Source organism: Neopelma chrysocephalum, unplaced genomic scaffold (assembly GCF_003984885.1).
Source record: "Neopelma chrysocephalum unplaced genomic scaffold, ASM398488v2 Primary Assembly neopelma1_24, whole genome shotgun sequence".
NCBI classification, from domain to species: domain Eukaryota; kingdom Metazoa; phylum Chordata; class Aves; order Passeriformes; family Pipridae; genus Neopelma; species Neopelma chrysocephalum.
This window is the reverse complement of record NW_020897693.1, coordinates 5,808,634-5,834,639: the sequence shown is the minus strand read 5'-3', so window position 1 is coordinate 5,834,639 and position 26,006 is coordinate 5,808,634. Positions and strand designations below refer to the sequence as shown.

Here is a 26,006-nt window from a genome sequence, read left to right as displayed (position 1 = left end):
GTTTTTCTCCTTAAGGGACTATCATTTAGGGTACCTTGTTTGATTTTTTTTTTGGGGGAGGAGGGGTGAATGATTTTTTTCTCCCTTAAATATATCCTTCATGAGCAAACATTTAAGCTTCAATTAATTGCAAAAAGCTCTTCTGAAGTATCTCAGTCTCCAAGCAGGCATGATATTGCTAAGAAAGAATTCAGAGGTGCCTGCAATTATTCTGATGAAAACGTTTTCATACTCCTTAAAGGGAGGAAAGAAGTTTCTTTCCAGAAAGACAAATTCCAGAAGGTGGATTGGGCAATTCTGAGATTAGGTGCTGTGGTAGTGAAAACTTTTCTACCTAATAAAACCAAATTCCCAGAAGGTAAGCACTTTCTGACCCTTTCCCAGATGGATCCTTTAAAAGCAGATTTGAAGAAGCACCTATTCATACCGTTTACACTGAAAGTAAAGACAGTAGTGCTTTCATTAAAATGCATCAATAATGTGTGTTGTCTGGTTAAAAGATAGTAAATTCAAAGAATGCCGTGTTGACATATGGGGAGGAAAAAATTTCTCTTTTATCTAGTATCTAATTAAGGGCAAAATCCTGCGTCTTTTTGCCCCTAAAGCTACTAAGGAGTTCACTGGAATTTGAGAGAGCACACAGTATGCATCATAACTTGTTATGAGGGCCATACAGATCTTAAGTTTAAAAAAGATTCAGTAGAATGGCAGTTTGACTGGAAAAAAATTACAATTTTACCCAACATTTATGACATGCAACACTTCAAGTAATGTAAGATACCTTTAAACTACATTGTGCATTATCATAAAAAAAACACTGGCTAGAAATGTTTTCAAACTTTCACTCCCTTTTGATAGCAGGCATTGCTTTCCACTGAGTCCTTTGTGTATTCTGAATGTCTGGAAGCCAAAATATTTTGTTTTAACTCCCACTCTATAGTATTTCCCAGCTGTGTACTTATATGGTGTAATAAAAGGATTTAACAAATGGGAAATAGCAGCTGCATTTGGAAATTCCCTTTGTGCTCCCTCTTCATTTGACAGATTCAGCAATGTGTAACAACTGTAACGTCAGACCTGTAATGACTTATACTGCAAGTATCATATCACCAGCCAATTTGATGTTCCAGTGGGGAGAAGATAAAACAACCCAAAGATTTCTGTAAATTCATATTGCTGAGCTGAAAAGATTATATGTGTGTTTCTGACTGTAACTTAGTATAAAAATACCTGGATGTATGGGATATCTTTGCTGATTGTAGCCCTACTAGAAAATAAAATCTATTTTAGGCTAAAGCCATATCTATTTGCTGCAGTAAACTGTAGGGAAGAGGTCAAAGTTGTTCTAAGATAACGGTGAAAGTGTCATGCTTTCACCCATGGACAGTGAGTATCAGGCAAGAGATACAGTCAAATTTTTAGATTGCATCCAAAACCTGTCTCTCTTAGGGCAAAATACTGAAAGAGGGGATGAGTGGGGAAACCCAAAAATACTTAATTTTGCTAGATTTAATAGTAACTGAATTGCTGTATCCCAATAATCTGTTAGTTAGACAGTGTGTGCATACACTGAATGAGGGCATCCACATCTTTTTGCTCTACTGTTATTTAAAAGTGAGAGACTGTTACAGGGAACAACTGCAGCAATTCAAGTCTGAAGGATGGGTGTTATTTCCCTGTGACTGATGGAAACCCAGCACATATACGTATACAAATACAATCAACTACCTCCAAACCTATGCTATGTTTCCCTATACGTTTTGTAACATAATTCAAAGACCCCTTGGATTTAGAAGTTAATTGTATCTCATTGGATTTTATCTCAAATGGCAGCATCAACATATATTTCATAATTATGTCAAGTCTCTGTCTTGTGTTGACTTCTTGCCAAAAGAGCAAAAGACTTGCCACCTTTCCACTGTGGCTGTATGTGCGTCTCAGCAGTACTGCGAGCAGATTTATAGATGCAGCAGAAAAATGGAAGATCTCTTAATACCACATGTATTTGTTCCTTTCAAAATTTAAATAATTTTAAATCACCAAGTATCAAATTTAACTTTATATAGCTTTAGCGAAGTTACTGGCATCAGAAACACAGAAATAGGTGGTATCCTGAAGGTCTTAATGTTTCGGTGCTTGCTGTCTCTACTTAAAGCAGGCACAATCCTGTTGCTCCCCCCTGCTCCTTGTTATTAACTTCTCATGTTGAAGATTCTTCCCTTTAAGGAAAATAAACTCAGGTGTTTAGGGAAGATCACTGGAAAATGTTTACACATGCTAAACACTGTGAATTTGTTGTTATATAAATTCATGGCTTCAAATTCTCAAAAGTTATAGATACAATTACATGTTTTGAAATTTTATTTTTACTTCCTTTACGGGCTGAATATGAACATATAAAATGCATCAAATATAAATGCCCTAAACTCTGGCAATTTTGTATCTGCTAAATTGCTCATGCAGCTGTTATTTACATGTACAAATCTGAGTTTTGTGATCATCGAAAGCAGTTCTACTGTGCTTGTGATATTATTTCTGCATGCCAGGTAGTGCATCAGAATTTTTTTCTAACTAAAGAGATAAATACCTTCATATATAATTGCATAGATATAAAGTTTTGACTGAAATTAAAGAGTGTGAAAAAGCAGATGGTATGATATTTTTCCATAAAATAAACTTCAGTGAGAAATATATTGCAGAAAAGATAGAATTATTTTTTTTTTTGAGCATGTTGTTTTGATTCAGAAAGCATTCAGGTATGTGCTTAACTTGACTTTATTAGGACTACTGGCAACTTTAATGTTAAGCACATGTCTAAAGGTTTGAAATATCAAGGACTTAGTTTTACTAGCTTTAGCATAAAAAGATGTTTACATTTCACATTAAAAATAATAAAACAATTCCCTAAAATTGTGCAGAATAATGTGCTTAATGGAGGTGGTGAAATAAAAAAATGAATTTATTTGAAGAAGAATAAAATAATTATTCCTGTTGGCATACTTCTTATATTTGTTTTATTTTCATTTTGACATTGTATAATATTTTTTTTCCAAATGCATGGTCTATTTTAAACCTTTCCCTGTATTCTAGGGTGAACTGTGTTTTAAATAGAATTAATCATCACCTGAGTTCTTCACAAAAGAGTTGCTGGTTTTGTCTATCTAAACTTATAGTCATTTCTTCTATTTTAACATTTCCTATTTTTGATGAAGCAATTTCTGAAAACTTTTTAATTCATTTCTGTATATTGACATGAATTTTTTCAAAAGTATAAGCATTAACACATTCTAAATTGTTAATTTTTTTTTTTTCCTCGGGCAAGAAGGAATCAGGTATGCATGCTGATTAACACACTCCAGTCATTAACATGTGATTATGTGGGCTGCATATTGAGCACCTGCCAAAAGATAAAATCCAGCACTTTACTACATCTGTGCAAGGACTTTTTGCATTTCTTTTGTACTTTGACAGCTCAAGAAAAAACAGACTTTGATATCTTTGTTCAGCATAATAAAACTGTGTACATAAAATATCTTCATGGAGGAAGGAAAGATACTACATATATTTATTTTAATCTTTGAGGCCATGAAAAATCCAGGGACTGAGACTTACACAGCACCAAGTGTAATATGAATCTTCTAATGCACTGTATCACTGACATTCATACACAGTTTACAACATTCCTGCATGTTTATAAGGATTATCTGTTCTGGGATTCAGCCAATGTTATTGTAATTCACAGCAATTTTATGTGATACCTTTATGTCCCATAAATGCCTTGTTTTTATTTCAATCTTCCAAATGTTTCATCAGTGTTTACCTTAAAGAAATACAAGTACTCTATGCAGCAGGCTGGTTTCCTGCATGCATTCCTCTGCAAATGCTAGAAGGGAAACATAAAGCATGTAATATACGCCATGTAACTATATACAGAGAAGGATTTTCATGTGCATTCAATATTGCTAAAATATAAAGACAAATTTCATTTCTATATTTACAATAGCTCTAGTTATAAGTTGGACAATTAGGATGACCTAATAGGGGGAAGTTGGATATATACAGAGTGGTCTGGAATATCCAAGCCACACAATCCTTGTTTTATTTGGCAGCTTCTGACAAGCATGCATCACAAAATATGTGTCTTTATTTACCCAAAAGGTAAACAGTGCTAATCAGCTGGGACTGATCACAGTGCTTCTTCAGTTTCAGTTTAGATGAAAATGTAAGTCTAAATACTCATTTTGTAAATGGCTGTCCATTACTTTTTCCTTAATAAGAGCATTTAGCCAAAGTGCAGGGCATAAAGTCTCAATATTGCGATTTATTACCAAACCTAAACACTGGGAGTTAGGACATATGGTATTTGGATAATTAAGGAAATCCTTAGCATCTAACTCTTACAAAAACACTCATGAGTTTATGCATATCATTTGTGGGTGAGTTGATTGCCATACAGAAATGATTTGTCATTGTATTTAAGAATTTTGAGGTGATTTTTCTATTATGGAACGGAGCAAAATGCCTGTCAAAGCTTTCCAAAGTGTTGCTTATTTGTAAAGTAGGGTTTAAATCACATAGCTGAAAAATTGTAACTTTCTGAAATCTCTGTACCCAGTGCTGGTTTACCTGGATTGATCTGGTTTGCTCCAACAACTGAGTACGAAGGCACTGTTGCAATTAAGTGTTCATACTTTACATGAAGCAAAAAGTCCCTCCCTTTCCCTTCCAAACAGATATTTAGTTTTGCAGTGACCTATTCATGAGACCATACTAGTATCACATATGCCTGATTGTTATGACATCTTATTTTTAAACCTTTTATCTAAACTAATTTTCCTTTTTTTAAAAATTTTTTTTTTAATTCTCAATTTAGTATATTATTTCTTGGCTTAGAGCTAGTGCTTACTGTTGTATTGTTTCTTCTTGAGGTTTTTTGATGTATCTAAAAGATGAAATACAAGCCTTTTAGATTGTATTCAGCCTATACTTTGGCAGTGAAATCAGTATAAGTTTTATCAGAGTAAATGCTGAGTTAAAGACTTGAGGCTTTATTCCATTACTTGCCATTTGCCCTCCCACTAGCATAATTTGCTGAGGCTTAGCAAATGATGTTCTCTCAATAGCTCATAGCAGTCATTCTCAAGCCTTGGATTTAAATAAATCTTTCTTAATAAAACTTTTGTGTTTTTTTTCTTAATCGGATGAGAATTGGAAATGATCACTTAGATTTGTAATTTCTTTTAATTCTGTTTAATTAAATTCCTCAAAATGGGAAACCATATTTAATGTAGTGATTGGAAATGATTTTGTAAACATTTGCTTTCATTATATGTTAACTCCAGACTAGTTCCAAGTGCCAGCATGCCTCTAGTACTTGGAATCAAAACCACTCTGGATATCCAACTTTCCTGGGGTGTTTACATGTGTCCCATTCAATGCAGAGACAGATAAATATCCCTTTATAACAGAAAAGCCTCATCCACATGGAAATAAGCAATTCAGCTAACACATTTTATGTTAGTAATATTTGCTTTCTACTTCTTCTTGGCCATTCATCCTGTGATTTCAGTTGAACTCCTACAGAAACAGTTTTCTCTCTGGCTATTAAGTGGGATTGCAGTCATCAACTTTCAATCAAAGTTGATCACAGTTATTCTTAAATTGCTAACTAACACTGTGACCCTGATTTTGTACAGCCCAAAGTTTCATTTTCTGAGGTTTCCTCTTTTTCTCACCTTCAGAGAGCTTCTCTCTTTGAAACAGGATCTCTCCTCCCTACATGAAACATAAATGCAGCCATTTAAATCTGCAGCCTCATGCACTCCCCCCATTTAAGACTCCTGGCCAGAGAATCCAGCTCACCAGAATGTTGGTCTGTCCTTAACCCTTATGAGGATACCAGAGAGAGATTTGTCCCACACCAGATCTCCATGCATGATTCTGGTGTCCCCAAACCGAGATGCTGCTTCTCAGCCTCCAAATACAGACCCCCATATTTTGTACTTGGGCCATGTGGAGGAAGGAGCAAGAATATCAAATCTTGCTTTTAACCTGCAATCTTTTGCCAACAGAACTGTAATTTTGTGCCTGCTCACTCTATTTTGGAAGTGAAAAGACTTCATAAAAGGTGACACTGGTTGGCTCATGATTCAGCTTGCAGGTATTGCTATAAATACTAGCTTCCCAATATGAAAAATACTGGATGTAAACTACCAGTACCTTTATTTACATCCAGTACTACTCCCTCATTTATTCTGTTAAAACCAAGAGAATCAGTGATGGGAAATGCACTGCATAAACTGTTAGAATCTAAATACGTAAGAAAATATCTTTTTACGCTAACAAGAAAATGAAGATTATTTTTTCAATCTCTTTTCAGCAGAAACACCTGAGAAAGTATAAGGAATTTCCTTTCTTTGTACAGAAACTATTAGTTCTCTTTTTGAAGAATTTAAGCAATGTAACTTGTGAAATTTAGCGAATGTACATGCTAAAATATCATTTTCTCAGAGTAAGAGGCTTACTGAACAATTTATACATGTTATTTAATGTAGCAGTTTTAAAAGAATTATTGTGGCGTGTGAAGAAAATACTATGTTTGTAGTCACAAAGAGTCCTGTCTTTATTTATACCAAGCTGATACTTGTAATTATTCAGAATTGTTCCTGCTGTTAGCAAAGCTATTCTTGAGTCATTCACAGCAACTCTAAAAGGAGTAGTCAACAGGCCACTCGTAGTTTACACCAGGCAACCTGGAAAGATAAGACTTTGGACACTGTTGTTGGACCACCTATAAGCAAAGAAAATTTGGGATTGGTTAAAGTATACTGTCCTCTAACATGAAAAAGGCCAAGGATAGACCTAGGAAAGCTTTTACCATATTGTGCTGTAAATCTTAATGTTGTTTTCCCATTAACAGATGAGTAGGAAGGAAGGTTTTAGGGACAAGTAAAAGTATGATTTTATGCATGGGCTATCTATCCCTGAGTGAGTCATGCATAGTATTTTAGTGTCCATGCCTTGCTAATTTCTGGTTTTCTGTCTTTTGTGCATTTATTTATTTTGCTCAATTTTGTTCACTTTGAAACTTAATCCTTAAATTTTAGTGTCTATATATAGGTATTTCAACTGTTATAATAAGAACATTTTGTCAAAACACTAACCACAGTGGGTTGAATGATCAGTAGTAAAATTTGGTCTGTGCTAATAGGCTGGCAAGAAAATGTGCACAGGAAAAATGCCATTTATTTACCTTGATATGAAAAACCAGCATTTCAAAAATAGATTCAATTTTGTCCCTGCTGAATAGTAACTAGCTGAAATAGTGGTCAAGAGTTTCTCTCTTCAGTTGCTGAGGAGTAAGATTTTCTTATTTAGTCATCTCTGCAAATAAATACCTCTTCAAATTAAAGCATTTTTATATCTGGCACGGTGAGGCAAACAAGAAAGCTTAAGATACAAAATCATCAAGTTTTTCTCTAAGCAGTCAGATTTGTGCCTGTTTTTGTGTAATAAGCTGTCTTCAAATTTTATTGTTTACCAACTGTTAGAGGGCTAATCTGGAAATGCCTCCATTGTGGTGAACAAAAATCCCTGTGCCATACCCTTGTGCATTCTGGTACAGGCATAGATAGTTGTTCTACAGTTATCCAGTGCTAGTGTGTAAGTGGGAGGATAGTTTATAAATCCAGCAAAGGTGTGTAGGGATTCTGAGCAATCTTCACATGGATCAAACTGAGAAGAAACCCACATTGCTCTGTTATTTGTAGTAAGTAATATGCTAACACCATTAGGAGCAAATTACAAACATAGCAGTCCACTCTTTCTAGAAGTAAAATATGCTTCAGATTGACATAATATTTTGATGCTGACACTTTATTAACGTGTTGATGGTTGTTCTATTTCTTGACTGAAAATTTAATTAATCCTAATATAGTCAAGATTAAAAATCTGTAGGGTTTACTGTGACCAAATTTCACCAATCTTTGATGAAGAGGCATGCTCTGTGTTAACTCTTCTGTCCATAGACTAAACGTTTGTTATTCACCTGATTATAAGATATTTTCCTTTTTTTTCTCTCTCCTTACATGGAAATCATGGACATCGATAGGTGCACGCCTTGAATCGTGCACCTTTCAAAGGGAATGTCATGTGTTGAAGACATTACTTCAGGTTTAGACTTAGAAGATCATTTTTACAGAAATACATAAACTTTAAACCTGAGATTTCAGGGATGTGTCAGTTGTCTAGTGTATCATATAGCTACTGGATGAATTTGGGCACCAGGATGTGTCCAAATACGTGAAATGGACATTTGTATCAGTCATGTTCTCTTGTTCATTTTCTTATCAAGTTTTACTAGTTATGCTGAAAAAAGTTGGCGTGCATGGGGAATTTTCATCAGTGCCGATGAATTTGATGTTTTGAATTTTGCAAACTGGAATAATTTGAGCTGATCTTGGCTAGGCACTTTCCTTGCCTTTACCTCTTCTTCCATGCTCTTGGAAAAAACATGAAAAAGATCTTTAATAGTATCCTTTCTTTTCTCTCTTTGGGTCAAACAAACTGTGACTTCCTTGTTCTGTAAAAGATGGCTTCATAAAGCTTTTAAGGATAGGATGTCTTTCTTCAGTGAGTCCTCCCATATCCATGCTCAAAAGGACCAGGTTCTCCTTTCCCAACCATGAATTCATCAGCTTGTTCTACTATAGGAAGCTTAGTGGTCGTTTTTAATCTGAACTCCAGATTTTCCAGTGAGATTACTTCATACACTAGAGCAAGAGATCCAACAAAAAACTTGTGGAGGTGATAATACCTCTTGTCTCAAACAACATATATGATCCAACTAGTCTATTTTCAGAGGATACTTGGGCCATAAGGATGTATTAAAAGGGTCTCTCTGTGCTGCTTGTGAATGTCAGTGCAAATACATTTTTGGTAGGGAGGCCTGCATCTGGTGTATGTGATAGTTGCAGTTTTGGTCATGCAATGGGGTGAGGTGCTGGGACATAAGCATGACATGACACAACAATTGGCCTGCAAAAGTTTATAAGGTGCACCATAAAAATTAAAATAATTTGTAAATTTGCCACAACATTTATTTGATTTTCAGCAAACAGAATGCTGCAGTAGCAACAGGAGATACAGTTGAGTCAACTTTCTAAGGAAAAAAATAAGGAGTACTTCCCTTGCCCCCTTGTGTTTTGATCTGTCTAGTTGGCCATGAATGTGAGGTCAATATAACCTGTTTATATGGTCGTAATGAAAAGAAAGTTGCCAACAATAGATACATAGCAGTAAAAAATATCTATTCTGAATGTGTAGCAATAAAATTCCTTCTGAAGCCTTTTAAATATTTCATTTTAACTACATTTTATTTGTAGGTTATTCACAGGCTAATCCAGAATCAAAGAAGACATAAGAATTTGTTTTGTTTCTTGTAGATAATTGTACATGCATCTGATGTAGCTTTTTCCAGCTGAGTTCTGCTATTATTATATAAGGTATTTACACTGGACTAGTCTACAGTTTTTTCATTTGCCTATTTAGCCCCTTGAATTCCTTTCAGTTTGTGCACTTCTTCTGTTGGATCCTCAATCATGCTTTTTAATAATTTCTCATTTTAGAAAAAGATGGGGCTCAGAAAGTCATCCTTGCTGGGTTTCTTATATTGCCAATTCAGATAGTGCACTGCAAATGTATTAGCCATTCGGTGACCCCAATACTATAGCTGTAGGGCTAAACAGAACCAGAAATATTAGGAATGCATTTTATTCCTTTTTTTTGTTTTACATTTTAAATACCCACAAAACTGACAGTATAAAAGAATCTATTAATTGGACAAATCCTCATTCTTGCAAAGGCTGTCATTCTGTCTCCATTACATAAATCTGTATCATTTGCATGGAGTTTAAACTTGTCTCATTTTCATTATGGATATTGCAGTCTCTTGGGCAAGAAAAAGAAGGATGAATGTGCTGCCTAATGGAGGCAGGACTCGGAGAGTCTTTCATTAGCAGCAAAAGAACATTGTGCTGGACCATATATGCATCCAGACGAGGGACAGGATAGGTTATCAGGAGGAAGAACACTCAGTTATTTCCACTTGCTCCACAGATTAGCCTTATCTTCTTGTTTCCAGGCTAAACAATAGATTTAGTGTTTCTTGCTGAGAGCATGAAAACCCCTGCATTGAACCTGGTGGATGTACTTCATGTGCTGTAAAAGGATGTTCTCTCTCGAGAACAGATTCTTTTAAAATTACTAATTGCTCTTATACTGTCATCTTCAAAGGTGAAAATGCTGTGCTAAATAGTAGTAATTCTTCATTGAGGAAAGTTATAGAGAAATTCAAGATCTAAATTTGAAAAGTATTAGAAGATGCTTTTTTTTTCCACCTCTGTGATAAGACCAAGTTTTAAGAAAAATGCAAAGTAGTTTTCAGAAACAATTAAATATATGAAAGCTTTCCATTTTATAGATGACCTCACCTTGAATATTGTGCACAGTTTTGGTCACCACAATATAAGAAAGGGATCAAGCTGTTAGAGAGTGTCCAAAGGATGGCCATAAGAATGGTGAAGGGCATTGAGGGGAAGCTGTGTGAGGAGCAGCTGAGGGCACTTGGTCTGTTTAGCCTGGCAAAGAGGAGACTGAGGGGAGACCTCATTGCAGTTCCTCCTGAGGGGAAGAGGAGGGGCAGGCACTGATCTCTTCTCTGTGGTGACCAGTGACAGGACCTGAGATAATGTCCTGAAGTTGTGTCAGGGGAGGTTTAGGTTGGATAATAGAAAGAGGTTCTTTGTCCAGAGGGTGGTTGGACACTGAAATGAGCTCCCAGGGAAGTGGTCACAGCACCAAGCCTGAGAGAGTTCAAGAAGCATTTGGATGATACTCTCAGGAACATGGTATGACACTTGGTGATGGTCCTGTGCAAGGCCAGGAGTTGGAGACTCGATGATCCTTGTGGGCCCCTTCCAACTCAGAATATTCTGTGATTCTGTAAAGAAATTTATCTCTCTACCTGGTCAAAGATATTGTTGTCCTTTGTGATATTTGATTCTTTAATGAATCAAATGGGTGGAATGAAAAATTCTCTAATGTTTGATAGATAAAAAAGCAATGGTGAAGTTTCTGTTCCATGTCACCTCTCCTTCTGTTTGTGCTTACGAAACCTCTGTCACTCCTGTTGTGTTGACAGGGTGCTGCTACTACTAGGGTGTAATAGAGTCTTATAGTTCTCTATCTTAGTTAATAAATACTTTTGCAACATCACTGGCAAATGCTGCCTCCTTTTCCAACGACTGTAAGTGTTCTGCTGATCACCTACTGCTGTGCTTGATGACAATGTGTCACCACCACCTTCTACACAGTCTGCAGCCCTGAGTTACTGGGCTTGCTCCTTGTTGGTGTTGCTCCTTCTGTTACATTGCTCAACTACTTGATCTGTTCCAGACTAAAGCAGAAATTTATATCTGATGTTGTTGCTGATGGTTAATGCTTTCTAGCCTTTCTTCAGACCTTGTTTCACCTAGGACATTTCCCGACTCAAGTTTCTTTAGTAGGTGGGTATTTTCAGCTCATAAAGTAGTAGGAATATTATATTTATGGGGAACACTGTGCATTGGAAGAATGATTTTTGACAACACTATTAACTCGTCTCTTAATTTTTAAATGTATTGCCACTATTATTACTCCTTAATTTTAAAGAAAATGTTTCACAGAATCTAATATACACACTGACATTTCTAGGCTTACCATAAATGACAAAAAATCACTAGTTCTTTAGCCCAAATGTTTAGCAATCCTAAGCTGGCATTATTAAAAATTAAAATAGAAGAGTAATTTTGGAAAGGGAAGTGTGTGAGAAATTTTTGTGGTTGAGTTTTTGAGGGCAAATTGAAGAATGTGTTCTCTTTTTAGCTGAAATTGTGAAAACAGAGATGCAGTGAATGTTGCATCTATTACTGGGAGAATGGGAAGTCTGAGCCAGAGAAGTTCAAGAAGGCTTGACTGTTGGGCGACAACACAATACTGAGGAGAATTGGCATTACTCATTGCTTTTTGATGCCTTTTTTAGTTTTTCTTCTTCTTCTTGCTCAAATATGCACTATCTATTGACAAGGGAGATTAATCCTTTTTACTTCTATGCTTTTGACTGTATAACACCTCTGATACACGTAGTCTCAGTACCTATGTATTGGCATACATGACTTGTTCTGTCATAAACTCATTTCCTTGCTCATTCTTGTCTATGTTGGCCTGAAAGTAACACTTCCTTTTGTATATTAGAAGCATTTTAACCTTCATTCTTTTTAAAAAAAAGGTTTAATTTAAAGAGGAGTGAATGAGCAGGGGTAGACACATACCATGCCTTATTTTACTGTGAAGTAGATTCCTTGTTCCTCAGTCTTTGTTGGCCTAACTCTTTCTCTAGTTTTAAAGTTACGTTGTTTACCATTAGCTGAGGGTTTATCCAGAAATAATTTGTCCTTGCCTGTACTTTCTCTCTTAGTGCTACATGTATCATCCTTATGTAAGAAACTAAAAAAACCTGTAAAATTGTTAATTGTTAAAAAGTGTTGAAGTGGCTTGTTCCTGACAAGGAAAATCCCTGATGAAGATGGCATGAAGTATGATAGAAGCATAGGGAGAACTGAGCTTAAGGACAAAAGAGCCCTTGTGAAGCACTGAAACCAAGAAATTCAAATCATACTGCTCATTTTAGGATCTGAAGGTTACTAATAAATAATGCTTTCAGCTTTTACCTGTCTGAGATCCTTCTACCGTAAGAGAATAGCCCATGTTTTCACACTGTTTTGTTTTTTTGCAGGAGTCAGAGAGTAATAAGTTATGTTCCCTATATTCCTTCCGAAATACCTCTACCTCACCAAACAAACCCGACGAAGGAGGTCGTGACCGCAGTGAGTTAATGACCAGTGTTAATTTTGGAACACCGGAACGCCGTAAAGGAAGCTTAGCAGATGTGGTGGACACACTGAAGCAGAAGAAACTAGAAGAAATGACCAGGACTGAGCAAGAAGGTATGTGTTGGAAAAGACTGATACGGTTTCCTTGCCCTCAAATCCTATAATTTTTATAGCATAAAGGATGTCTTGGGTATCAAGAGCCATAAAACTGCATAATTGGCAAAGGCTAGGATAAAGTTATTCACAGGTTTCCATGGCAGTGGTAGTTTGAGGTCCTTTAGGGATTTTAGACAAATATGCCAGTTTTTAAAACTTTTTAAAGTGTCTTGGTTGTGAGTCAAAGCAGGAATGTTGGATTAGGTGAAAACTCACCCCTTACTTGAAAGGTTATGATGAATTCTTAACAGGTTGTAGAGTTGTGAGGGATATTCTTCAGTGGTATTTGTTCTTCTTCTTTTAAAAGATAAATGTTTATTTTAAACAATAAGAATGAGTAAAACACGAGCTGGTTTGTTTTGCCTTAGAAATTCTCATCTTTCATCACCCTAATGACCCAGGGTCTGTAACTAGGAGAATGGGGAACACTTTTAAGTCTAAAAGTACATAGTTCTGACCTATGTAGCTAGAATTGTGCAGTCTGCTCAGATATTGTTACAAGTATTAAAACAGAGAGAAAAACAAGGAAAAATCTTTGAGTGCTGAGATAGTTTATGTATTCAGTCCTCATTCAGATACTTCCATTGACTTTGCTAAGATTTTGGCCATGGCAGGAACCAAGTAGAATTGGAGAGTGAGTTTATCAGTGTATCTGTGCACATGGTCAGGGCCTATCACGAAAATTTCTCCACATGTCAAGTAGAATGAAGTCTTGATTGCTTCTGCAGTGATACCTTCTAGTCTGTGTGCTCATACATGAGTTTGAATCAGTGAAGTTGTGAGAGTAGGAGGCTCTGAAATAGATAAACATGTGGATTCTCTTAGTTATTTTACCAGTGTTGCTTTGTGGCATTAAAAATAACCCAGGAAGATTATCTGTAATGTAGCAGAGCCACGAGGCAGTAGAACTTCGTGATTCTTTTTTTTTTTTTTTTTGAAATATGAAGGAGTTCAGAATTATTTTGACTTCTCAATTTCATGGTGTGGTCACAGTGCACTTCAATTAGTGTGCTTTAGGTTAGGTTCCCTTGACTCCACGTATCAATGTAGATTTCAATTAAAATTGAAGCTGATACAATAATATACCTAAATATGGGCTAAAATCATGTAGGGGTGGAAGTAGGCTTTCAAATTTCTTGGCATAATTGTTAAATGCCAGTACATAGATAAATGTGTTCTATAGGTATCCTTTCTGAAGCTGGTGAAACATCTCTAAAGAGAGAATGTCCCAGATTCTTTGCTACCATCTGTCTGTTTTCAGCTGTAAAGATCACTCTTTTAAAAATTTCTTAGATTTGGTAGTTAGACTAAGAAAACTATTTTAAATATTACTTTAGCAGAATTGTTTTTTACAGTCAGTAGCAGTCGTTCGACACTCCATGCTAATCAAAGGTCTTGGCTCCTACTTTGCTGTGGGAGTATAAAAGTTGCTGTTGATTATATTGGCACCACTATTCCAGGAGTATACTGAATGGTGTGCTAATAAAAATGTGCATCAGAAAGTTTAAACGCAGTATCTTACTGTATGGATTCAAGCATTTGATAGCTTATTTTTGTATGAATTCTTGAGAATTTTCAATGTTTTGTCTGTATTAGTACACAGTTGTTTTAAGAGAGGTATGTGCACAGCAGAGAGATCCCTCTCAGTGAGTTGGAGCCTTCTGTGCTATATTTTCTCATCAGTTGTGAAATACAGGTAATTTCTGATCTATAAAGTAATCTTGCCTTTTATGGACCACATTATACTGGAAAACTATTCTAAAGTCTGCCTGTAAGTTCAAAGGTATTTGACTATATCTTCATGTTTAGATTAGATATTGGGAAAAAGTTCTTCAGTGTGAGGGTGATGAGGCACTGGAACAGGTTGTCCAGAGAAGCTGTGGATGCCCTGTCCCTGGAAGTGTTCAAGGCCAGGTTGCATGGAGTTCTGAGAACTCTGGTCTAGTGAAAAATGTTTCTGCCTATGGCAGTGGAGTCGGAATTAGATGATCTTCAAAGTCCCTTCCAACCCAAGCTGTTCTATGAAGTTAAGAACTTACCTATGTTAAGTTCTTCTCAGTTCATCCAGCATTTTCTATAGAAAAAAAGTTTACTTACATTTAGCAGAAAATAATGAATATTTGACCAATATTATATAAACTAACACAGAAAAATCATTAATAGAAAGATTGGAAATTCTTCAGGATGTTACACTTAGAAAGTTCAATGTGTGGATCAGGAATACCAAAATTCTTATAGCAGATTTGAATACCTATTTCAGAATTCAGAGGTTTCTCTGAATTAAAAAGAAGTAAATTCTCCATACTTGTTTCATTAAAATGAAACAATATTTTAAAAATTTTAAGACTCTGAACTTGTTTTAACTCTGTGCAGAGTCAGTTGGAGAAATGAGATCTGAGATTATGAAATTGTTTTGCCATCTAATAGTGTCTTTTAAACAACCTAATTAATAGCCTGATCACACATATACTACATATGACGCTCTTTAACACCTACATTTTAAAATATGTTTCTGTGCAGTTCTTTTCTTAAAATGGTACACAACCAATGCAGCTGAAGAGTTCTTAGTGTACTAAGTTCTGATCTGTCACAAAATTCCTTACCCGAATGAAAAAACACCTGCTGATTTTTTAGCAAACAGAGAGCATAATATATAATTCTTTAGTGAATGGAATGGGGAAAAGGTGCATTTCCATTGTATACTATTGTGTGAGGCTTTAAGTCTTGCATGACAGCTTTAAAAAAATTTAATAGTTCATGTGAGCCTCTTTTGTAGAGATGACCTCCATGACCATTGATGTAGCTGTGGAATTTGGGCTAATATACAGTCATAAGTCAAATTAATTGTAGAATTAGAAGTGGAGTAAAGAACTCGAGCATTCCAGTTGTCGGATCTAACCCCCATGCGAGTACAGCAAAAAGTCTCTTTTAATATTATTATATAGTCACTTTCTGGTCCATCCTCAGGATCTGAATTTGAGTAATATGACTTGCTGGAGTTAAATACTTAAATATTTTGTGGTATACATTCAGGTAATTGGGTGTCTGTTATGCTTATATATACTACTTGTGGTCTCCACTGTACCTCATAACATTGGAAAAGAAATATATACTGAAAGACTTTATCATGTCTAAATAGATATATTTAATCAGAGTCCTTTGGCTTCTGAAAACAAGTTGTCTGATGAGAATTTCATCTGAGCAGCTGTGACTGAGGAGGTCAACAGGCATTGCCTAAGAGAATATGGCCCAGCTGGCTAAATCTGGTTGTTGTAGTGATTTAAATGGTCAAGTGCTGCTTGTAATCCAGGACCGTCTGTTTGTAAAGGGAAGAGTGAGTGCTTCAGCATAATGTACAGCTGTTTTAATCTCTCCTTAATAATAGTGCTTCAGCCAGTGTCATGTCTTGTGTACAGTACTGGGAACATGAGCGCCTCATACAGGAAGGTACATACCTTGGGTATGTTTTTAGCATTATTTGGAGTCTGAACAAAGATTACCAACATCACAGAATAAACAATGGGTTTTTTTGACTCCAGGGTCCAGTATTTGCGTTTTTTTTGTACATTAAGGCATTCCTGTGTCTTAATTGGTAATGATTTGGAAATGAGAAAATTGATGAGAATGTTGTAATTGAAAAAGGAAAGAATGCTACAAATATTTAGAGTTAATTTGAGTATGTAAAGACTTTGCTGACTTGTGTTCTCATAAGACAGAAGAGGTCAGAAATGAACAGGTGTCTAATTTAATCAACAAGGCCAGACTCTAGGGCCTCTTGGATAACTTTAGTATATTCGACTTGGTTTTTCTATGAGCAGAAGGATTGTTTCAGTGTTTTTTTTTCTTTGGAAGTATCCTCCAGTACAATCAAGTATTAAACCTCTATACAGCTCAAATGAAGAGTTTATGTTAGATAGTATGGTCTTACTGCTTCTTTCCCTTTCTATCCCCCTTCACTAAAAGACTTTTCTTTTTGAATATTGCTTATATTACTTTTGTGAGACAGATTTACAGCCTGGGCTGCCTGAATTCTAGTCTGAGAATTGGCTTCCAGACAACTATCCTACTGTACTTCATCATAAGCCTCTAGGAGCAATAATTAGTAGTACACATCTTGTCTGTAGCTGGGAGAGCAGATTTCCCCCTTTCAGATCTGGAATGCTAGGTTGGCAGGTCAGCTGGCACTTCTGAGCTGGAAACTGGGCATGTCATTTCTGCTAAGTGCTAAGCCCTCATTACTCAGGGCCTGGATTCCTAATTCACTTTTGACCTTGATTCTGAGCAATGTATACAGTATCATTTTTCAACCAAGTTCAGTTCACAATTCTAGCAGAAGCTTTTTATAAAGTGCTTCCCATTCTTGTTTCCTCCTTGAAGACCATAGTTGAATGTTCAGTGATCAAAGATTTTTATGTGTGCATGTTGGAATAATGAACATCTATATAAAGAGTAGTATATTCATACACTTCCATCTATTCTCTGTCATGTGCACCTGTTTGTACTCTCTCTCTACAGGTGGATATATGTAACTCATAGTCATATATAATACGTCCAAAGATATCTAAATTAAAAATTAAGGTTCACATGTATTAATAATTTTATATGCAGTAGGGAAAAATCTTACTGCAGTACTCAGTAGTGATGGTTTTTCTGATTTTTGTTTTGTTATTTTTTTTCTTCCAGCTTCATCAGTTAATAATAATTGAAAATTTTTTGTTATATTGGCTTAAAATAGACACTTTCCCTATAAAATTTTCTATCATTCCAGAAAGGACATTATACTCAATTATTGCACACACAAATATGTACATATTTCCTGTTAATTTATTTGGGAATGAAGAAACTTAAACTTTCCCATACTGTGTTTTACAAGTGGACATTTTGGTTGTAATTTTGATTGTAATTTTATGCAGGGTTGTTTAGTTGTTGTTGTTGTTGTTATTATTGAGATTTTGTTTGGGTTTTTTGTTATTGTTGTTTGGAGTTCTTTTTTAATGGAATCTGTGCATATTATATGAAATGAATGGAGAGTTTCTGTTTTGCATTCTTTGTTTTAAGCCTACCACAGCTAAGAACAGCAAGTGTTCAGACATATACAAACATATACTTGTTTTTGGTATAGTTTTTAGCATAAGCTTTGTGGACAGTACATGTCAGGAGTTCTCCTTTGTGGATCAGTCTTAGAAGTGAACTGTTGACCATTTGTGGTCAGTGAGTATTTTTTAATGTTTTTCAGAATTTTTACAGAGATTTAATTCAAGTTACCTGTCTTGTAGTGTGCTGTATACCCACATTTTCCACTGACTAAGTCATGATCCCTGGCTCTCCTAATACGCTTGGCATTTATAGACCATTTATAGACCCCTGTTCTTTATTCTTTTTTTTTTTTTGATGGCTACAGATATTTTGTTCTATTTCAAGGCTTTAAAAATGTTGCTGTGTTTTGCTATTAGGATTATCCAAAGTAATGGTTAAAAATGAGTTAATACTACTGTTCTCTTTTTTTGTGATATCTATTAAACTTACAAATGACAACTGGCATTCCTCTCAGCTAGCAACAAGGCCTTCGGATATTAAAAACCCCACCCTCTTCAAACTTCTTTCATCACCTTTGAAAAACCTTGCCATATCTGCTAGGTACCACTCTCATCGTGTTTCCTTTTTCTTCTTAAAAATCACTTTTGCTAAGCAAATTCAGAATCAGTTATGTATATGGTTAATTTAATACTTACCTTTTATTTGCTTTTTTTAGAAGCCATATATAATGACATCTAAGATGAAAAATTTTTCTTCTAAACTCCAAACATGCTTCCAAAAGCCCAAAGGTCCACACAATAAATAGATGACTGAGATCAAGTTAAAGGAGAGATATGAAACACATTTTCCTATATCACTGTTTACGTCAATTACTTACCTCTTTACCAAATAATTAAATGCAACTTACTGTTTCTCTCTTTCTCTCTTTTTTTTTAAAAATCCAATTACCTTGGTAAAAGCACATTGATTACTCTTTTTCCTTGCAATATATACTGCTGTTTTAGAAAAAGATATTCTTTTATTTATAGATGTTTTATGGATCATAAAATTTCTAAGAATTCATTTATTGAAGTGTATAGTGAATTCCAATATCTTACTATGTTAAATTAAAATAATTTAAGACTTTTTAGGAACATTACCGTAAAGAAAGTGTTTTATAGGGTTATTTTCTGGTAACTAACAGAATTTGCAGCTTTTTTTTTCATTTTATCTGTTGTATTTGATTTTTCCACCAAAAATTCATTCTGTTAAATTTTATTAAAATTTTAATGAAATTTAAAATGCAGTATATGTTTAAATTTTTTTTTGCAATGACAGACCCAGTATGTGTAACCATACTGTATTTGGTCATTAATATTTCGTCTCATATTTTTATTTATCATTCTAAGTTTGTGAGGATTTATGCACTTTTTATTTTTTACTTTCTCATATTCTTTAAGTCTTTCAGAGTACTGTTTTGTGATTAAATGCTATCTCACAAATTTTATTTAAGAAAGTGGCACATATTGTCATCTTTCCACCTTATCTTTGTATTTATTATCTGGCTGCGTACCCTACAGTCTTACCCAGTGTTGTTGCACTTGAGCATCTAGTCATTACTGAAAAGTTCTGTGTTGATATAGTAAATTTTCAGTACTTTTCAATATGTCTAATGCTACATTTGAAAGCTTCCTTTCAGTTTTCTTTGTCCTGAAATTCATTCATGGCACACAAAGAGGGTATAGTACAGACTTTTACATAGGTATCGCGAAGAATGAGACCTTACATGAAGACGCTGATAGATTGTATAGATTATCTGTTTTGCTTTAAGGTTTTCATGTCCCTTCCGTTCTTAGATCTTATTCAGCATCATCATCAAGAATCTGGTTAGTCTGATAGTAGCCATGTGAGAACTTGTCAGGCAAAAATACACCTTGGTTACTATCAGACAGTTACCTAGGTGTAGGACCCATGGGATTTTATGGAGCTTCTACTTTTCTGGAGGTTCAGTTTCCCAATGCAGGTTGTTCCTCTGCATATCTACAAAATTGTTGCTTTTGCTAATAAACAGAGTTGATTGTATTGAATCCCAGTGGGGGAAGAGTCTGACATTCAGGACTCAATTCTGAGGATTGGAACATCCATTCTAGCTATGCCAATTCTTTATTTTTGGGTAGATAATTGCTCTCACCATTTTGAGATGCTTACATCACATTGAAAAAATGTCTTTATTCAACCCAGAATATTTGAGATGAGTAAAATCCTTTTCGTTGGACCAAACAAGCCTTTACCTTTTTCTCATTATCTCTGAATTTGAGCTGTAGACCAGGAGAGATTACACTGAAAAAAGGCTGAAATATTCTCAGTGCCAGCATCTACTGACCATTCCAACCAGTTCTTACCCAGTGACTGTGTTTTCTAATGTCTTACCTTCAGGAATCATCTCACCTTTTCTTTTTCTTTAATCCCACTCTACACATTTGATTGTGTGACAAATTGTATCCATGCTTCCATTTTATATAATTTTCTGTGCTATGCTACTCCACACTTTTGTCTCCTTTTTAGACATTGTGAAACATCTGCTATCTATACACTATTTGTATGATATTAGTATTGTGAAAGCATTATTAAAATAGCATATCTTAAAAGCCATCTTTTTCCTAGGGGCAGTAAGAAGGGCAAGTTCAGTGTGAATGGGTACAACTAACACTGAGCTCTGTGGTAAAGAATGCGAGTGAGTAAATAGCTGTAAAAATATGGTGAGTTGCTTCAGTTGCATGATCTTGGCAGCAGAAATATAGATTCAAACTTCATTGGTTTCTGATGTACTGTGACACAAGTAATGTTATGATCAGATCATGCTTTAAAATGGCAATTGAAATACATTTTGTAACCATCAGGTTAATAGTAGGGACTAGACTGCAATACTTCCCTTCCTAAAATTGCTAATGTAAATATAAAAATACAAGGGAAAAATGGGGCTCAAACATGGCTGATCTTGTATGCCATTGTATTTTCCAAGTTCTGTAAGGTGAATGGCCTCAGATTTCTTTGGTGATGAACTTTAGTTTTAGTTGGTTTTATTTGCTTTGCCATTCCTGCTGGTTTGCAACAGGGCCTAAAAGTGCTTTAAGTGCTTGTGACTGGGGTAATGAATGAAAATATCTTTCCAGCACTGAGAGTATTGCATTAGACTGAATAGTCACCTTACTTGTAAAAGCACTATTAGAGAGGGGCAGCTGTAAGTAAGGATAACGATTTGTGTCCAGTGCTTATTTACTGAAAATTGTAAATGTATTATTTATTGAGAGCTCTCCAGACAGTGCTTGTCAGAATAAAAATGTCAACTCTAAGCAAAACGTTATAATACATAATAAAAATGCTAGGTACACACTTTAGAGATACAGCTAATTAGATCTGCTTTTCTTAAAGAAATGACAGTAAAAATGCTCAGCAGCATATACATTTTAAATGCTGATATATTCCTTATTTTTCTATACCGTATTTGGTTTAGATACCTTATCATTATTTAAAAATAATTTTGACAACTTTATTTGGTTGCCCAAGAGAGACAGAGGTACTTGCTTCCAGGCTTCACGAGACTGCTGCATGCTCAGGCTCTCTTGTTCATCTAACGGAGAGAGCAGCTACTTTTACCTCTGTGTTTTATTCTGAAACTCCAAGATGCCACTTCTTTCGTGAGGGAAACCTGCCTCCAGTGGAAGCAACAAACTATTAAGATCAGTCTTCAGCCATGCTAATTAACCCCAAATAATATTGTGTTAAGGAGCCTAAATTCATTCAACATCACTGTTACTTTTGTGTATTATTAAATATGAGTAGGAATTAATGAGAAAGAAGTAGTTATTTTTTTAAATTTAAGTATTTTATTTAAGTATTTTTAGGCATTTGTATTTTCTCTGAAATTTGCAATGGGAAGAATAGGAGCTTAAAAAAATTTGGAAATCTGCTAGAGTGTTTTTTAGAGTGAGGGAGGGACTTGGCTTTTGAATTTATCCTTTTTACAAAGAACTGCTCAGTTCAGCACCATAAAATTTAGGATGTCATCATTAAAAGCAGCTTTCTTCTCTGAAGTATTTCAGCCAATAGGAGAAAGAGCCTTATATCTATGTTCTCCTACACTCAGTTTGCTGTGGGTTCCATAGAATCACAGAATCACAAAGTGGCTGAGGTGAGAAGGCACTGTCCAACCCCTCTGTGCAGAGCATGATTGGCTAGAACAGGTTGTTTAGAGACATATCCCATCCATTTTTGTATATCTCCAAGGATGGAAACCCCTCAACCTGTTCAGTGTTTGGTCATCCCTACAATAAGAAAGATTTTTCTTATGTTTCAAGGGAATTTGCTGTATTTCTATTTGTTCCCTTTGCCTCTGAGGCTGTCGTTGGGCACCACTGAGAAGTGCATGGATCTGCCTTTGTTACTCCTGCCATCAGATATTTGTATATTATCCCCTGGAACCTGCTCTTTTCCAGCCTAAACACTCATGGCACTCTCAGCCCCTCTTCACATGAGAGATGCTCCAGTCAGTTGTTTGCCTTGTGACCCACTCCTGGAGTCTCTCCAGTATGCCCACGTCTTTCTTGAACTGGGGAGCCCAGAAGTGGACACAGCACCCAAAGTGTGATCTTCAGTATGTTTTATTTTAAAACCACTAGTTCTGCACTGTAGGACTGAACTGGTACCCTTAAATCCAAGAGGGGCTTTATCAAGAACTTCAATGGTGTGTGCTCAAGCCCAGGCTGTATAATTCGAGTTTTCACCCTGTCTGTGTGCTCTTCCTTCCTGGCGTGTAGCTGATGAGTGCAAAGTGAAAACCAAGAATAAAAACATAATTCAATGTTCTTAACTACATATTTCTCTGCTTCATAAATGTGTTTTGGATTGTGAGGAATCCTTCTAATTCCCATTTGTAGCCAGGCTTCTTCCTTATTTACTCATTGGCACGTTGATCTCCAAAATGAAGCAAAAGTTAATGGTGGTTAATGTGTCAAAGCCTCCCTCTTCTGTCTTGCTTTAATAACTTAAAGAAGTGGTGGTGTTTTTGTAAAGTTCAAACTGTGATATTCTTGAAAAAGAAGCGCAATAGTCCTTGTTAAATATAGTCTTGAGGGCAAGTACTGTGTAAACATCTGCAGAGAGCTCCTGTTAGCATTGCTCTGTCCTGACTAGCAGCTCTCACTCCGTTGCAGTCTTGGGTCGGTCCTTAACATGGGCTGCCAATCAGTAAAGCTGTGCCAAAATGTCTTGTTCTACAGCCTAGCATTTTGGAATGTATCTAATAGCTGTTTTCTTTTATTAATCATAATATATTTTTAGTTTTACTTACATAGGTGCCCAGAGTTCCTGGGCACAGTGCCCTATGTATGAATGGCTGTTTATTTTCATCTTCCTTTTTGTTAACTGTTTTACTTAATGCTTTACATAACCATTTGCCATATTTCAACATGAAGCTACAATGCACTGCTGCCTGCTCACATTTCTTAAAGAACTTGATGTGACAACACCCTCTACAGTAAATCATGATCTTCACTGAACCTAAAAAACCCCATCTTGAATACTCTTCTGTCTTTTATTTGTTTGAAAATGTTGAAGAAAGCAGGCTCTTTCACCCATCTGGAAGAAGTCTGAACACTACAGCCTAGAGAGCCTGCAGTTGCACCAAAACCTTAGAGGGCTCTGTACCGAATTTCTTAGTCTAACACCACCTTAAGAATGAATTCTGTTTGCATTTATAGCTGTGCTGTATGTGTCACGGGAAATGCATGAGGACAGGATTCGGTTCTTCCTACTCTATCTTAAAATTTACCTGCATATTCAATATTTAAAACAGCTCTGCTTCTCAGTGTAGGTCTAAGCAGTCCTTATCATATCTTAAATATGTAACAAGCAGATTACTTTTAAATATTTACAGTGAAACAAAAACTAACACATCGGGCAGAGGTTTGTTAAAATGTCAGAAGAACTTGCCGTAGTGAAAAATAAATATTGAACCAAGTTTATTCCTGAGGTAACTCTATTAATTTCAATGGAATTACTGCAGGAGTAGTTCTGGAAAGAATCTGCCTAGATTTTATATCATAATTTTAATATTTTGTTATGGAACTTTGAATAGCCCAGAAATAATTTTATAGATCTGGCATGCACACGCATCACTGAGTAAAATAAGATTCCTTTGCTTCAGTTTCTCTTCCCTCTGTGGACTGTTTGTGTTTTTAGCTGTTTAAATGTGGTTGTTGCAGCTTTGTTAATAGGTTTTGTTACGTCTGCAGTTATACTTGTAATTAAAAATTTAGTTGGAGCATTGGTTCCACTAGGTTTCAGTGTACCTGGTGTTTCTGTGATATAATGACTAGACAAAGAATCACGTCTGTTGCCCTTTTGTGTCTGTGTATCAGGTAACACAACAGACAGTGGCCAGACATATGACCTCAAAAATCAAACCAATTTGTTAATGAACTAACAAGGCAATGTAATAAGCATCTCTATTCAGTCATTTTCCTCAGCTTTCAGTTATTCCTTAGAGCAAGAGTAGTTAGTGCTGTATCAACAAATTATTTGATGACAATAATTTGGCTGATGAGAATACAAGGAAAAAGCCACAATCTAATTAGAAAACACTGTATATTAGGTGGCAAAATGTGGCTAATGTTTTATCTCTAATTGCAAAACTGCAATTTGCGACTTTCGGTAGTTAACGGTTTTTACACCACCCCCCCTTCCTCCTTTCTGCACAGAAAATCATTAAAAAAAAGGCCAAAAAGAGACTACAGGATTTGAAACACAGTGGCCCTGAAGTGATGGGAAAATGGCCAAGGTGTCACAGCTAATTTCTGACCCTGCTTTATGAGTTCTGCTGTTCCTTATTCCCCTTGTCAGTCTGTGAATCCCTGAGGCTGTACACACTGGCCTAACATCACTCAACTCCAGTTTTATATCCTCTTTTAATAATGTTGAGTCTATTCTGTCCAACTTTGATTCAGACAACCTGCTTGTCTTGAAAAAGTGATATATTTAATCAGTGGCTCTGTCTCCAGCATAGCTCCCACTGCGTGAGACTAGAGCCAAAGAGTAGTGCAGTGGCCTGTCACTTCTGTTTGAATAGGTAATGTGGAGCCGCTCAGCCGAAGAGACAGGAGCTGGAACTGCTTGTTAGGACACATGATCAAAAGCCACTCTCTGCTTTCTGCCAATCAAGCCTCATGTCGCCTTGTGGGGCAGACATTAAATAGATTTTTCTGCCGTACACTGTGGGCACTTTGCCAGTTTGACATGTGAACTGTTACAAAAGATACCAGAGTTTCCACTTCTTGCTGACTGCTTTTAAATATTACCAAGCCCTTGCTGTCCAAAGTAGAATATTTTAAATAATGGATTATGATAAATCTCCACTACAATTAGGCAGTCTCCTTCCTGCCCCCAATTGTTCAAAGATATTTTTAAAAACAAAAGTGTAACTTGGTTTCTGAAAACAAATGGACAAACAAAAAAAGTGTTGAACAACCCTATGGCACATAGATTTGAACAACATGATTATTATCTGAGAATTATAGTGAGTTGTTGCTTTCACTTGTGTGATTTTGAATATTGTTTCTATTTTTGGTCTTCTTACATTATTTAATTAGATTTTCCTAGTTGTGATCATAGCACTATTTTATTATTATTGTGTTTATGTGGGGGGATATTAAAGTTGGCTTTTTTTTTCTGTAAATGAGGTTGAATTTATTTATTGTGTTTATTGGCTGCCGGTGCAAATATAAATGTCTTAAAATGGCTCTGTAGTTGGTTTTCGTTACACTTTCCCTTGGTTTTTTCCTCTTTGTCTATTACCCTTCATAACCACCTCAGCTCTTGTGCCCATGGCAACAAAGCTCAGTGGTTGAG

At 35.7% G+C, this 26,006-nt stretch overlaps 1 protein-coding gene across 15 annotated transcripts in view; it reads left to right on the top strand.

Moving 5' to 3' along the window:
- SOX6 (SRY-box 6) overlaps window positions 1–26,006 on the top strand; it is a 376,930-nt gene that overhangs the window by 146,423 nt on the left and 204,501 nt on the right. For all 15 annotated transcript variants that reach the window (XM_027700993.1, XM_027700982.1, XM_027701004.1 and 12 more), the window contains one exon: window positions 12,833–13,043. In XM_027700993.1, the coding sequence (XP_027556794.1) occupies window positions 12,833–13,043 (211 nt within the window). The remainder of the gene's footprint in view (window positions 1–12,832; window positions 13,044–26,006) is intronic.